Genomic DNA, 12,835 nt, shown 5'->3' on the forward strand with positions numbered 1-12,835 from the left:
CCCCAAAATGGCATTTTCGTTGAAATGAACGGCCAAAACGTTTTCAGTTTTCAGTTGAAAATGATGTCGTGTAAACAGACCCTAAAGCGTGTATTATTTATTGCACTTTAGTTTTGTTAATTGTTCATTTAAGTTGGCCTATTTATTATATATACAGTTATATATACACTTTTATTCTGGTTTACTGTGTTCACAGAAGCACTGCGGGTGCTTGATGTGTGAATCCTCATGTTCTGTTGTTTATGCTGCTATTTGCACATGTAAATCTACATTTTTTAGGTTTTTGAATTGGTCACAGACACCTATCTATTCTAAGTCCATTTAATTCTAATCTAACCTTCAAATCATGTCAGTTAACTGATGATGACTGGTTAACAACCATCAGCTTTCAGTCAGAAAACAAAATGTTAAATGAACATCCCTACTTCATATATTTCAACTGAACCAACTAAAAATGTTCAGTGCAGCAAGTCGACATAACATTTTGAGATTGACCTCCAAAATCTTTACAGTGTGTTTGTGATGGCAAGAAATGTACAAAGCAGCCAAACACGTATCGTTCTTTACCATCCAACTGGGGACGCGAAGTTCATTTTGATTAATAAAATCATTATTCACTGTATAAAGTATGCTTTACGCTATACTAAATATAGGTCACTATAGTGACCTGAAATCGTTACCTTAAAGAGCTATTTCTGTTTGATTAATCCTATAAACCCTAAAGGGACTGCATAACCAAGCATAGAAAGTATCTATGAAGAGAGAAAATAAGCGTTAAATAAGAAAAATAATGTTATGAATGATAAAAGGCGTAATATATAATATACTATATAATATACTATATATATATAGTTACATAATGAAGACAGACTTCACTGCCAGTTCACTTCACTGTTCACACACACACACACACACACAGCTCCATTGCAGCCAAGTCCCCTCTTGTATAGATAGAGATCGTTCCGAGAGTCCCCTCTCGGCCAGTGTAGAGCGACATTGGTCTGTTAGTAATATAGATATGTATGTGTGTGTGCAATGACACATAACAATGGCAAGTAAATTGTTAGGGACTGCATAACCAAGCATAGAAAGTAAAAAAATTATATTATGAATGATAAGAGGATATTCTCGCCTCTGCTTTTGAACTGTTGCTGCCGGACCGTCTGTATTTTTTACCCCGTTGTAGATTTAAATGGTCTTTCCTCAAGCAATTACATTCAATTAAGTCTGTCTTTATTTTGTAACTATAGTTACAAAATAAAGACAGACTTAACTGTTCACACACACACACACACACAGTTCCATTGCAGGCTATTGCGAGTCCCCTCTTGTATAGGTAGAAATCGTTCAGAGATGATATTCCATCTTGGCATGTTTAAAATATTATTATTTTTTTGCATATTTGAAGTTATATTATGAAAAAAGACCTTAAAAGAAAATTGTGTATTTCATTTTTGTTTCTTCAAAATGACCAGATGCAGCAAGTCAACTCAAAAGTTTTGAATTAGATCAAGAAAGGTCCACTGTTGGATGGTAACGAACGACATGTTTGGTTGCATTTAAATTTAGCAATATTTCAAACACTGAATATCTCTGTACATCAACATCCTAGAAACAAAGGAAACAGAAAAATAAGGACATGTCTATTGATTTTTTTTAAGAGTAGAAATTATGTTTTAATTAATAGGCAGCCAATACTATCAGTCACATTATTAATATCTTAATAATATAATAATAATTACATTATAATTATGACATTTAGTTGCAGATCCCCTCTTGGCATGTTTTTTTTTTTTTTTATAAAAAAATGCACATTTGAAGTTATATTATGAAAAATATAATATAATATATATGGTAACCCTTTATAATAACTATCCTATTAATCATTAGTTAAGCATTAGTAAACAGTTAAATCATAATTCATAAAGCAGACATTAATAAGCTGTTTATAAATACAGCTTTAAATGCTGTATTATTGATTTAGAAGGATATCTATAATGTGTTTAATAATTGTATTTTCATACTTTATTAATTATCAATTTATCATTTCTAAATGAAGTATAGCATTATTTACAAAGCAGTTATTTAGGAGTTGTCAGTGATTAATAAGATCACTTAGAGTAAATTTAGTAGATTCAGGGAGTTATAAAGCATTTAGTAGTGGTCAGTTCACTATTTTGTGAGCAAAAGTGAGGACTAGTTATGCTTAAAGCATTTATAAAGGAGATTTAAAGACTAATTTATCTTCTAAACAGAAAAAGGAAACACACACAACACAACACAGTGATAGAGAACATAGAAATATGAACAGCCTTTAAATCTCCTACATAACTAGCATAACTAGTCCTCACTTTAGATGAGCTCACAAAAAATAGTGAACTGACCTCTACTAAATGCTTTATAACTACCTGAACTACAGTAGAAATACATGTTAATAAAGCATTTATTAACACACTAAGTAACTATTACTATATGTCTGAATAATAAGTGTATGATGTATGAATGTACATTGAAATAGTTGAATCATTTACTCACACTTTCTAAGGGATCTTATGAACCACTGACAACTCCTAAATAACTGCTTTGTAAATGATGCTATACTTCATTTAGAAATGATAAATTGATCATTAATAAAGTATGAAAATACAATTATTAAACACATTATAGATATGCTTTTAAAACAGGAATAAAGCATTTATAACTGCATTTATATACTGCTTATTAGTGTATATTAATGCTTTATAAATTAATTAACTGTTTACTAATGCTTAACTAATGATTAATAGCGTGGAGTTATTATAAAGTGTTACTGAAGCAGTTAAACAGCAGCTCTACAGTCTCAGAGCCTCTCTAGGACAGCAGCCATTCAGACAATAGAGAAGTGTGAACGACGTGTGTTAATGGGCCACTGCAGTTCCTGCTCCAGCCTACAGGAGCGCTGCTGAGTATGGACTTAAACACACACACACATGTAAGTCCCCACTTGGTCAAAAATGTAAAAAATTAACCAGAGCGTGTTTTAGCTGATTTTAACATGTTTTAAAGCATGACCAACAGGGGACTTGAAAAATGTCCCCACTTGGCTCGACGGTCCCCTGTTAGTGAGTGTGTAACGACACCAAGGTCCCCTCTTAGATAGATAGACGAGTACACACACACACACACACACACACACACACACACACACACACACACACACACACACACACACACACACACACACACACACACACACACACACACATTCATGGAATGAGTTACAACAGATTTCTAGTTCCCAGCATGCTTGGATCAAATAAATGCAGGCTTGGGGAGTGTCTTCTTTAAAAAACATAAAAAAATCTTACTGTCCAAAACTTTTGACTGGTAGTGTAAATAATCATCATAACCATTTTACAGAAATAGCCTAGTGTTTGTAACATTTTAATGAAAACATCAGTTTTTCAAACTTTACACTCATAGCTTTGATCTTAATACTTCACATCCAGTCGGTTGGTTGCATACGGTGTAGTCATTCAAGTTCAAATATTACAGTTTTTTTCGATTTGAACGAGAGCAAATGTTAAAATTAAGTGGTTTTTTTTATGTTTTTTGCTCAATATTAATATAGTGTGTGCTTGTGCATGCTCTTATTAACTAGCTTGAAAATATGAAACATTTATAATGTAAATAATAAAAACATATAAGAAATATATTACATTATATATTTCTCTATACATGTGTGTTTATTTTGCATGAGTAAATAAATCTGCAATATTTGACATTCAGTGCCATATCTGACCACATCTATATATTATTAAGTGTATTAATGAATATAAAATTACATACATTATGATATATTAGTAAATACCCAGATAGCAACATTGTTTCGGCCCAGATCCGGCCCACATCTGGCACTTGTGGAATGCGGATCTGGCCCACATGCAGCGTGGAATGACGGCACTTGGGTGGCCCACTCCTGTTTGCCAGATCTGGGCCACAAGCAGGCCATAGCAATGCCACATGTCAGCCAAGAGCAAAGAAATAAACCAGAACTGGACCTTATCTGAGCCACAAAATCTGTGTATATTAAATATAGAGTCATCTCAGCCTTAATAAGCCTGTTAACAACCAGAATCCCTGAAGGAAAGAAGAAAACAGAAAAAGAGACGAGCAGAAACACAAGAACTACAACTGACTTCAGACACAGCCTTAGATGAAATCAACTGAAGAGAAAAGAAGACATTAAATCTGTGAAGATCTCAGCAGAGGAGGATTAAACAACTCCACAAACAGCATTACCAGCTTCACTTATTACTAACCAGACTGACTTTATTTCTGTCAGACGTCTACACAAGTTTTTATTGATAATTAACAGAGGTTTAACTCTAATATGTTTCATTTGTAGTCACCATAACAGTGGTTAGTGTTTCCATTAGTTGGGATCTTAACTCTTATTATATATTTTGTCTTTCTTTGGCTGCTGTTACAGTGTGTGTGTCAAACACATTTACAGCAGCAAAGAAAGCTAAAGTGAAATAAGATCAAGTGATGATGGTTATCTGTTGATGGTTTTATAATCATCATGAAATAACCTTTCTCTTACGAGAGGTCTCTCGTACTGCGTAAGATATCTTACGCTAGGGGAAAATCCTTTTCCGCGAGATATTGAAGCCAAAAATTATCCTTAATTTTGTAATAATGCAAAACGCGTTGCAGCAGCAATGCAGACATAGGCGAGACAGCTCGCGCGCCTATTGGCTGCTCTGCGGCAACTGCAGCAGCCTATCGAGCGAGGCCTGGCGTGACGTCAGACCCAATCAGGGCGCTTCGCGCCCGCTGCGTCACGTCCCGCCGAAATGGGCGTGGTCTAGGCCTATAAATAACGCTCGCAGGCAGCTATTATCTGATTTTTCATCCTTCAAGCGAAGCACACGCATCGCTGGAGCTGGATTAGAAGCCGCGCCGTCGAGAGAGAGCACCTTCAGCGGGACGAGTCACTGAAGTCGCTGGCCGCGCCGCCTTCCTGCCTTCCTGCTGCGCTTTCCGGCGCTTATATCCTTCTCTTTTATTACACTGTATTTCTGTGTGTGTGTGTCGCCGCCGCGACACACATTTCTAAAAGAGCTAGCGTCTTTTTAAAGATGCCTTCCTGCGGCTCGTGCAGAGCCACACTCAGCGACGGGGACCGCCACGTGATCTGCGTTTCCTGCCTGGGTGAGGAACATGCAGCTCTCGCGCTCGCTGACGGCGGATGCCCTCACTGCGAGCTGATGGCAATGGCGACTCTGAGGACTCGCCTAGCCGTCTTCACCGAGACTGCTCCCCCGCCCGCCGCGGCGTCGCGCCGTAAAAAGCGCCGTGCCCAGCGGGCCCCGGAACCCTCCCTCAGCCGCCAAAGCTCGCCGGTTCGCCCGCTTGCTTCCCCGGCTTCTTCTGTTTCGCTTCCTGACGGACAGCGGCCGCCGTCTGCCGCCGCTTCCGTTGATATCGCGGATGAGGAAGCCCTGCTGGGAGAGGATGATTCCTGCTCTATCCTGGCGTCAGGCAGTGAGGATTGGGCGGGCTCTGAGGACCCCGCACCCCCTGCCCGCACATCGTCAGGCAAGAGAGCTTCCATTGAGACGGAACTCATGCGAGTACTCGCACAGGCCGCGGCGAGCCTCGGCCTCGAGTGGTCTTCGCCTGAGCAGCCCGCTCACAACCGGCTGGATGGATTTTTCCTGCCTGGGGAGCGCGCTTCGCCTGCGTCCAGACCGGCGCCTTTTCTTCCTGAGTTACACGAAGAAGTCGCCAAGTCCTGGAGCGCCCCCTATTCTGCTAGAGTGCGTCCTGCTGTTTCTTTGGCATTCTCCGCCGTTGACGATGCCAAGAACAAAGGATACCTCTCGCTGCCGCCGGTTGAAGAGGCGATAGCGGCCCACTTATGCCCGCCCTCCGCTGGACGGCGCGCTAAGCCGGCCCTACCCTCTAAAGCTTGCCGCACGACGTCAAGCTTGCTCCACCGCGCTTTCTCCGCCGCCGGGCAAGCTGCGTCAGCGTTGCACACCATGGCAACGCTCCAGATCTTCCAGGCCGATCTCCTCCGTAAGCTGGATGAGGAAGGACCTGACGCGATCTGCGTGCCGGACTTAAGGAGTGCCACGGACCTCGCTCTTCGTGCTACCAAGTCCGCAGCACAAGCCATTGGACGGACTATGGCTTCTCTCACCGTGTCTGAGAGACATCTCTGGCTGACGCTCTCGGAAATGGCCGAGTCTGAACGCACCGCGTTCCTCGACGCCCCGCTTTCCGCCACAGGCCTCTTTGGATCCTCCGTCAAGGATTTCGCGGAGAGATTCGCAGAGGTACAGAAAGCGTCTCAGGCTATGAAGCACTTCCTCCCGAAGCGCTCCAGCTCTGCAGCAGGCCGTGCGAAACCGTCTGCTCAGAGCTCACAGCCACAGCCACCGTCCACTGCCTCCACTTCACAGCGCCGCCAGGCCAGAAGCGCGAGACTGCGCTCCCGCTCATCCGGTCGCCGCCCCGCAGGACGCGGCTCGCGACCTAGGATCACGGTGAAGCCCGAGGCCCCGAAGTCGTCCTAGCACAGCTAGGAAAACGACGGTGTTCCAGTCCCGCTGCGGCCGGACTCACACCAAAGCTATTCGCTCGTCCAGTTCCAGAAAATGTGACTGTTCCAGTGTTTTCTGCAGCCAACAAGTCGGTTCTGTCACCCGCTTGCCTGCACACAAATGCCGTTTTCACGGCTACCCAGATAAATCCCCAAAAGAGTGTATTTTCTGGTGTCCCGGCCACGGCCGATGGTGTTTCATGTGTAGTAAGAATGCCCACTGCCCAGTGCCCATCCCTACACACAAGCACAGCCTGTCACACAGGGCTCGCGCACATAAAACCGACTCAGATCGGTTGCGCTTCAAACATGGTGAACGTGCCCACTACCCAGTGCCCACTAACACCACGTTATGCATGTCTCACGGTTTCTGTAAAAACGAAACCAACGTGCACTCGCTTCACGCAAGCGAACGATGCTTTCGGTGTGATAAATGTGCCCGCTGTCCCGCGCCCACATCCACACATAGACATGACAGTTCCCACGGGAACCGCCCAGCCCTCCCCCTCGCGGTTAACCACCGCAGAGGAGTCGAGCGCGGGCAATCTGCCCGCTGTCATCAGCGCGCCCCATGCCTCAAATGTCACGAGCAACACGCTTGTGTTACAGCACACCGAAGCTTCTCCATCGCTGAGCGAGCGGAGCGCGCTTCGTATTCGACCCCTAGCTATCCATGCAGACGCATGGGCAAAGCTACCCGGGGTTTCGAAGTGGGTGCTGAACATTATAGAAAGAGGCTATTCGCTGCAGTTTCGCCGACGCCCTCGCCGCTATGTGGCGCGCGTCGAGACCACGGTAAAGACAGAAGTAGCACATCTACTTCGAGCCGAAGTGACGAAACTATTGAGCAAAGGGGCCATAGAGCCTCTCTCTCAAGATCAGAGCGAAGGAGGGCTATACAGCAGATACTTCCTGGTACCTAAAAAAGACGGGGGTCTCAGACCCATACTAGATCTAAGGCAACTGAACAAAGTGCTTGTGAAGCGACAGTTCAGGATGCTCACGACCAGGCAAATCCTTGTGCAGATTCGCCAAGGAGATTGGTTTGTGTCAATAGATCTGAAAGACGCGTATTTTCAAATACAGATAGCGTCACGTCACAGGCGATATTTGAGATTCGCCTTCGAGGGCCAGGCATATCAGTACACAGTCCTGCCGTTCGGTTTGTCCCTAGCACCCCGTACATTTACGAAGTGCATGGATGCGGCGCTCGCACCCCTCAGAATGAGAGGCATGCGAGTGCTGAACTATTTGGACGATTGGCTGATTCTAGCGCAATCTCGCGCAGTGCTCATAGAACACACGACCATTTTACTCGATCACCTCGAGGATTTGGGTCTGAGTGTCAATTGGGCGAAGAGCTCCCTGTCACCCAGTCAGAAAATATCTTTCCTGGGCACAGAACTGGACTCACTATCCATGATAGCGCGACTATCACAACAGCGCGTGGTAGACATTCGACGCACAGCGAACTCTTTTCGCTGCGGCGCGTCTGTCCCGCTCAAGAGATTTCAGAAGATGCTAGGTCTCATGGCCTCAGCATCGTCAGTGCTCCAGCTGGGTCTGCTCCGCATGCGCCTGCTGCAGTTTTGGCTGAAAGCGCGAGTCCCACGTGGGCACCCGGTTTGCTTCGCCTCAGGGTCAATCAGAAATGCGTTACAGCTCTGAAACCCTGGAAAGCGAACGACTGGTACCAATCAGGTGTAAGCCATGGGACTTCCTCGAGGGTGAAAGTGGTGTCCACGGACGCGTCCACCTCGGGATGGGGAGCGCTGCTCGAGGGCAGACCGTTCTTCGGCCAGTGGTCAGAACGGGAGAAGCTCCTGCACATAAACTGCCTCGAAATGCTGGCAGTAGACAACGCGCTGACGCGTTTTTGTCCCCAAATAAAAGGTCACCACGTCTTGGTCCGTTCGGACAACATGTCTGTGGTGTCCTACATAAATCGCCAGGGCGGCATCAGATCCGAGAAACTGTACAGGCTGGCAGAACGCCTCCTGGTATGGGCTCAGTGCAACCTGCGCTCGCTCAGAGCAGCGCACGTGCCAGGGATCTTGAATATAGGACCGGACAGACTGTCCAGGAACAATGTTCCGGCAGGCGAGTGGTCTCTACACCCACAGACAGTCCAACTGCTGTGGAAGAAATTCGGCAGAGCGGAAGTGGACCTGTTTGCGTCTCAAGAAAACGCTCACTGTCAAGAATTTTTCTCCAAGAGCAGGAGCGCGCTGGCCCATGTGTGGCCCAGCCGCCCGCTCTATGCTTTTCCCCCCGTCTCTCTCCTGCCTCAGGTGATAGAACGGATCAGGGAAGAAGGATGCTCAGTACTGCTGGTAGCACCGTTCTGGAAAAACCAACCTTGGTTCCCAGCCGTGATGCAGTTAGCAAGTACTGCCCCGTGGCCAGTACCAGTGAGGAGAGATCTCCTCTCACAGGCCCGCGGCTCGATCTGGCATCCTCACCCGGAACTATGGTCCCTTCATGTCTGGGCCATCAACGGGTACATGTTGGACTCCCTAAAGGAGTATTAAACACGATCACGCAGGCTAGAGCTCCGTCTACAAGACGACTCTATTCTTCGAAATGGTCAGTGTTTTCGGGCTGGTGCACAGCCCGTGGTGTGTCACCCACAAACTGTGATGTGACGGAGGTGCTTTCCTTCCTACAAGAGCTGTTGGATGGGGGCAGGGCCCCCTCCACGCTCAAAGTTTATGTGGCGGCTATAGCAACGTTCTCAGAAACAACGCTTGGGCAGTCAATAGGAAGGAACGATTTAGTCATCCGCTTCCTTAGAGGAGCTAAGAGACTGAATCCTCCCAGACCTCCCTCAGTCCCCGTATGGGACCTTTCTACGGTTCTGGAAGCCATGAAAGGTGCGCCATTTGAGCCTTTACAGTCAATCGATTTGAAACACCTGTCTTTCAAAACGGTGTTTTTGCTGGCTCTCGCTTCAGTGAAGCGCATAGGGGATCTGCACGCGCTCTCTGTGAGCGCGGCGTGCATGGAGTTTGGGCCCAATGACTCAAAAGTTATACTCAAACCTAAGCACGGTTATGTTCCAAAATCCCTCAACACACCGTTTAGGGCGCAGGTTATCTCCCTATCAGCCCTACCGGTCCCTGATGAGGAAAGAGACGCGAGCCTCCTCTGCCCAGTCAGGGCATTACGAGCTTATGTGTCTCGCTCGTCTGTTTTCAGACAGACGGAACAGCTCTTTGTTTCGTTTAGCGGACGTTCTAAGGGACTAGCCGCGTCGAAACAGAGCCTATCCAGATGGATAGTTGATGCTATAGCGCTGGCATACGCCTCCAAGGGCATGCAGTGCCCTTTGGGTGTCAGAGCGCACTCCACGAGAGGCATGGCCTCTTCGTGGGCCTGGTCAAGTGGGATTGCCTTGCAAGATATTTGTATGGCGGCAGGCTGGGCCTCCCCGTCTACATTTATAAGGTTTTATAACCTAGAGGTTCCCGCCCTGCAGGCCAGGCTGCTGTCGGTCTAAACTACCAGTATTATCTGACCTGATGCGTTCAGCTCAGAATGCTGCGTTTGCTGAGCACAGCTCAATGTTCGACAGTATAAAGCTGGGCAAACTGTGTAAGACCCACATTTTTCCCCATCAGTTCAGGCCGTACCCCGCCCTGTCTGTATGATGAAATTCGCGTCCCATCGACGCTACTTTATGTGGAAAAGTGAGGCTGCACCCCTCCCTCTTCCCGGACTCCCTGTGAGTTCACTGAGTGATTGTGCACTATATGTACCCCGGGCTTTCGCCCTTGGGTCTTTGGTGTCAGATCTCAGCATGCACGGCGTTTTACATTGGGTCCCCTAGCGTAAGATATCTTACGCAGTACGAGAGACCTCTCGTAAGAGAACGTACTCGGTTACTAACGTAACCTCGGTTCTCTCTAGAAGAGGGAACGAGTACTGCGTATCTTGCCGTGCATGCACACGCTCTGGTTGCTTCGATGATGAAAAACCAGATAATAGCTGCCTGCGAGCGATATTTATAGGCCTAGACCACGCCCATTTCGGCGGGACGTGACGCAGCGGGCGCGAAGCGCCCTGATTGGGTCTGACGTCACGCCAGGCCTCGCTCGATAGGCTGCTGCAGTTGCCGCAGAGCAGCCAATAGGCGCGCGAGCTGTCTCGCCTATGTCTGCATTGCTGCTGCAACGCGTTTTGCATTATTACAAAATTAAGGATAATTTTTGGCTTCAATATCTCGCGGAAAAGGATTTTCCCCTAGCGTAAGATATCTTACGCAGTACTCGTTCCCTCTTCTAGAGAGAACCGAGGTTACGTTAGTAACCGAGTACGTTTTCACTGATGTTTTTGGAATCTAACAATTGTTTGATCCATTAATATCTTCACATCACAAACTCTGTGTGTTACTGCAGCATGAGATCCAGAAATATTATAACAAGTTAGAAGACTTTATCAAGCATGTCAGTTTAAAAAAGTCAGTTTAATAAGACGCACACAGACATCAACAATCAGCGTATGAATCTCAACAATGGTGACAATCAAAAGTACTTTGCTGCAATGCATGCTGGGTACCAGCATAGTACAAAACTCCCAGCATGCATTGCAACATGAATAAATTATGCAGCTGAATTGTCCTATAATTTTGTTTGATTCTAAATATTTGCTTTTTTGCTGTTGTTTCTGTTGTGAATTAGTAGCTTTTCAGTGATGTTCTGAATTATTCTTTTTATCAAAATATTTGTGATTGTCACCATTGTTGAGATTCATACGCTGATTGTTGATATCTGTGTGTGTCAGCTTAAGCTATTTTTTTTTATCTCATGTTTGATAAAAGCTTTAAAACTGTTATAATATTGTAACACAGGGGTTGTGTTATGAAGATATTAATGGATCAACACAATTGATAGATTCCAAAGACATCAGTGAATGAGGTTATTTCATGATGATTATAAAACCATCAACAGGAAACCATCATCACCTGATCTCATTTCACTTTAGCTTTCTTTGCTGCTGTAAATGTGTTTGACAAACACACTGTCACAACAGCCAAATAAGACAAAATATATAATAAGAGTTAAGATCCCAACTAATGGAAACACTAACCACTGTTATGGTGACTACAAATGAAACATATTAGAGTTAAACCTCTGTTAATTATCAATAAAAACTTCTGTAGACGTCTGACAGGAATAAAGTCAGTCTGGTTAGTAATAAGTGAAGCTGGTAATGCTGTTTGTGGAGTTGTTTAATCCTCCTCTGCTGAGATCTTCACAGATTTAATGTCTTCTTTTCTCTTCAGTTGATTTCATCTAAGACTGTGTCTGAAGTCAGTTGTAGTTCTTGTGTTTCTGCTCGTCTCTTTTTCTGTTCTCTTCTTTCCTTCAGGGATTCTGGTTGTTAACAGGCTTATTAAGGCTGATATGACTCTATATTTAATATACACAGATTTTGTGGCTCAGATAAGGTCCAGTTCTGGTTTATTTCTTTGCTCTTGGCTGACATGTGGCATTGCTATGGCCTGCTTGTGGCCCAGATCTGGCAAACAGGAGTGGGCCACCCAAGTGCCGTCATTCCACGCTGCATGTGGGCCAGATCCGCATTCCACAAGTGCCAGATGTGGGCCAGATCTGGGCCGAAACAATGTTGCTATCTGGGTATATTGTCACATATTTTTCAATATATGAAAAGCGGCAATTCCCTATGTATTATTCAATATATTGTAATATATGAATAAAATGTATTATTCTGTATATAATTCAAATATACTGTTCAACCATTTAATATATTGATCATTCATCATATGGGAAATATATTTTCTTTCCATAAGGGGATACGCCTATGATGAGTGTGTTTGAGTCTCTCAGCTATTAAACACTCACTGTCAATCAAACAGCAGCTTTACAGCAAATCAAAGACACACACCACAATCTGTGTGTTAAATCTGTGAATGAATCAGACTTCAGGAAATTAAAGGATTGATCGTTTATTTCTGATGAATTGTGTTTGTTCTGAAGAAAGACAAATGATTGTGAGATGTGAGAAAAACGGCTTGTAATAGAAACAATTCTGGTTTATACTCACTGGATGCAAATAACCCTGAAATCAGCACAGACACGGCAAAGAAACATTCAACCGGAAAGACGATGAACCTCAGATCTCCAACCGTACGATCACCATTCACTGAAAAATACCAGAATATTATCATCACTGTTTGGAGAAATGAAATCAATCTATATTTGTATAATTGCTCCAGGTGAT

General features: G+C 44.7%; 2 protein-coding genes across 2 annotated transcripts in view; one reads left to right on the plus strand and one right to left on the minus strand.

The window, feature by feature from the left end:
- Nucleotides 1–12,835, minus strand: part of LOC309506967 (uncharacterized protein) — a 96,424-nt gene that overhangs the window by 19,255 nt on the left and 64,334 nt on the right. The window contains exon 14 of the mRNA XM_082181018.1: nt 12,659–12,757. Coding sequence (XP_082037144.1) covers nt 12,659–12,757 — 99 coding nt within the window. The remainder of the gene's footprint in view (nt 1–12,658; nt 12,758–12,835) is intronic.
- LOC309507454 (uncharacterized protein) lies at nt 4,662–8,146 on the plus strand. Its single transcript, XM_082181640.1, has 2 exons — nt 4,662–6,446; nt 6,612–8,146. Exons 1-2 carry the CDS (start codon nt 5,124–5,126, stop codon nt 6,651–6,653), a joined length of 1,365 nt encoding a protein of 454 aa, XP_082037766.1. The 5' UTR covers nt 4,662–5,123; the 3' UTR covers nt 6,654–8,146.

Source organism: Leuciscus leuciscus, assembly GCF_965113295.1.
Source record: "Leuciscus leuciscus genome assembly, chromosome: 1".
Lineage (NCBI taxonomy): Eukaryota > Metazoa > Chordata > Actinopteri > Cypriniformes > Leuciscidae > Leuciscus > Leuciscus leuciscus.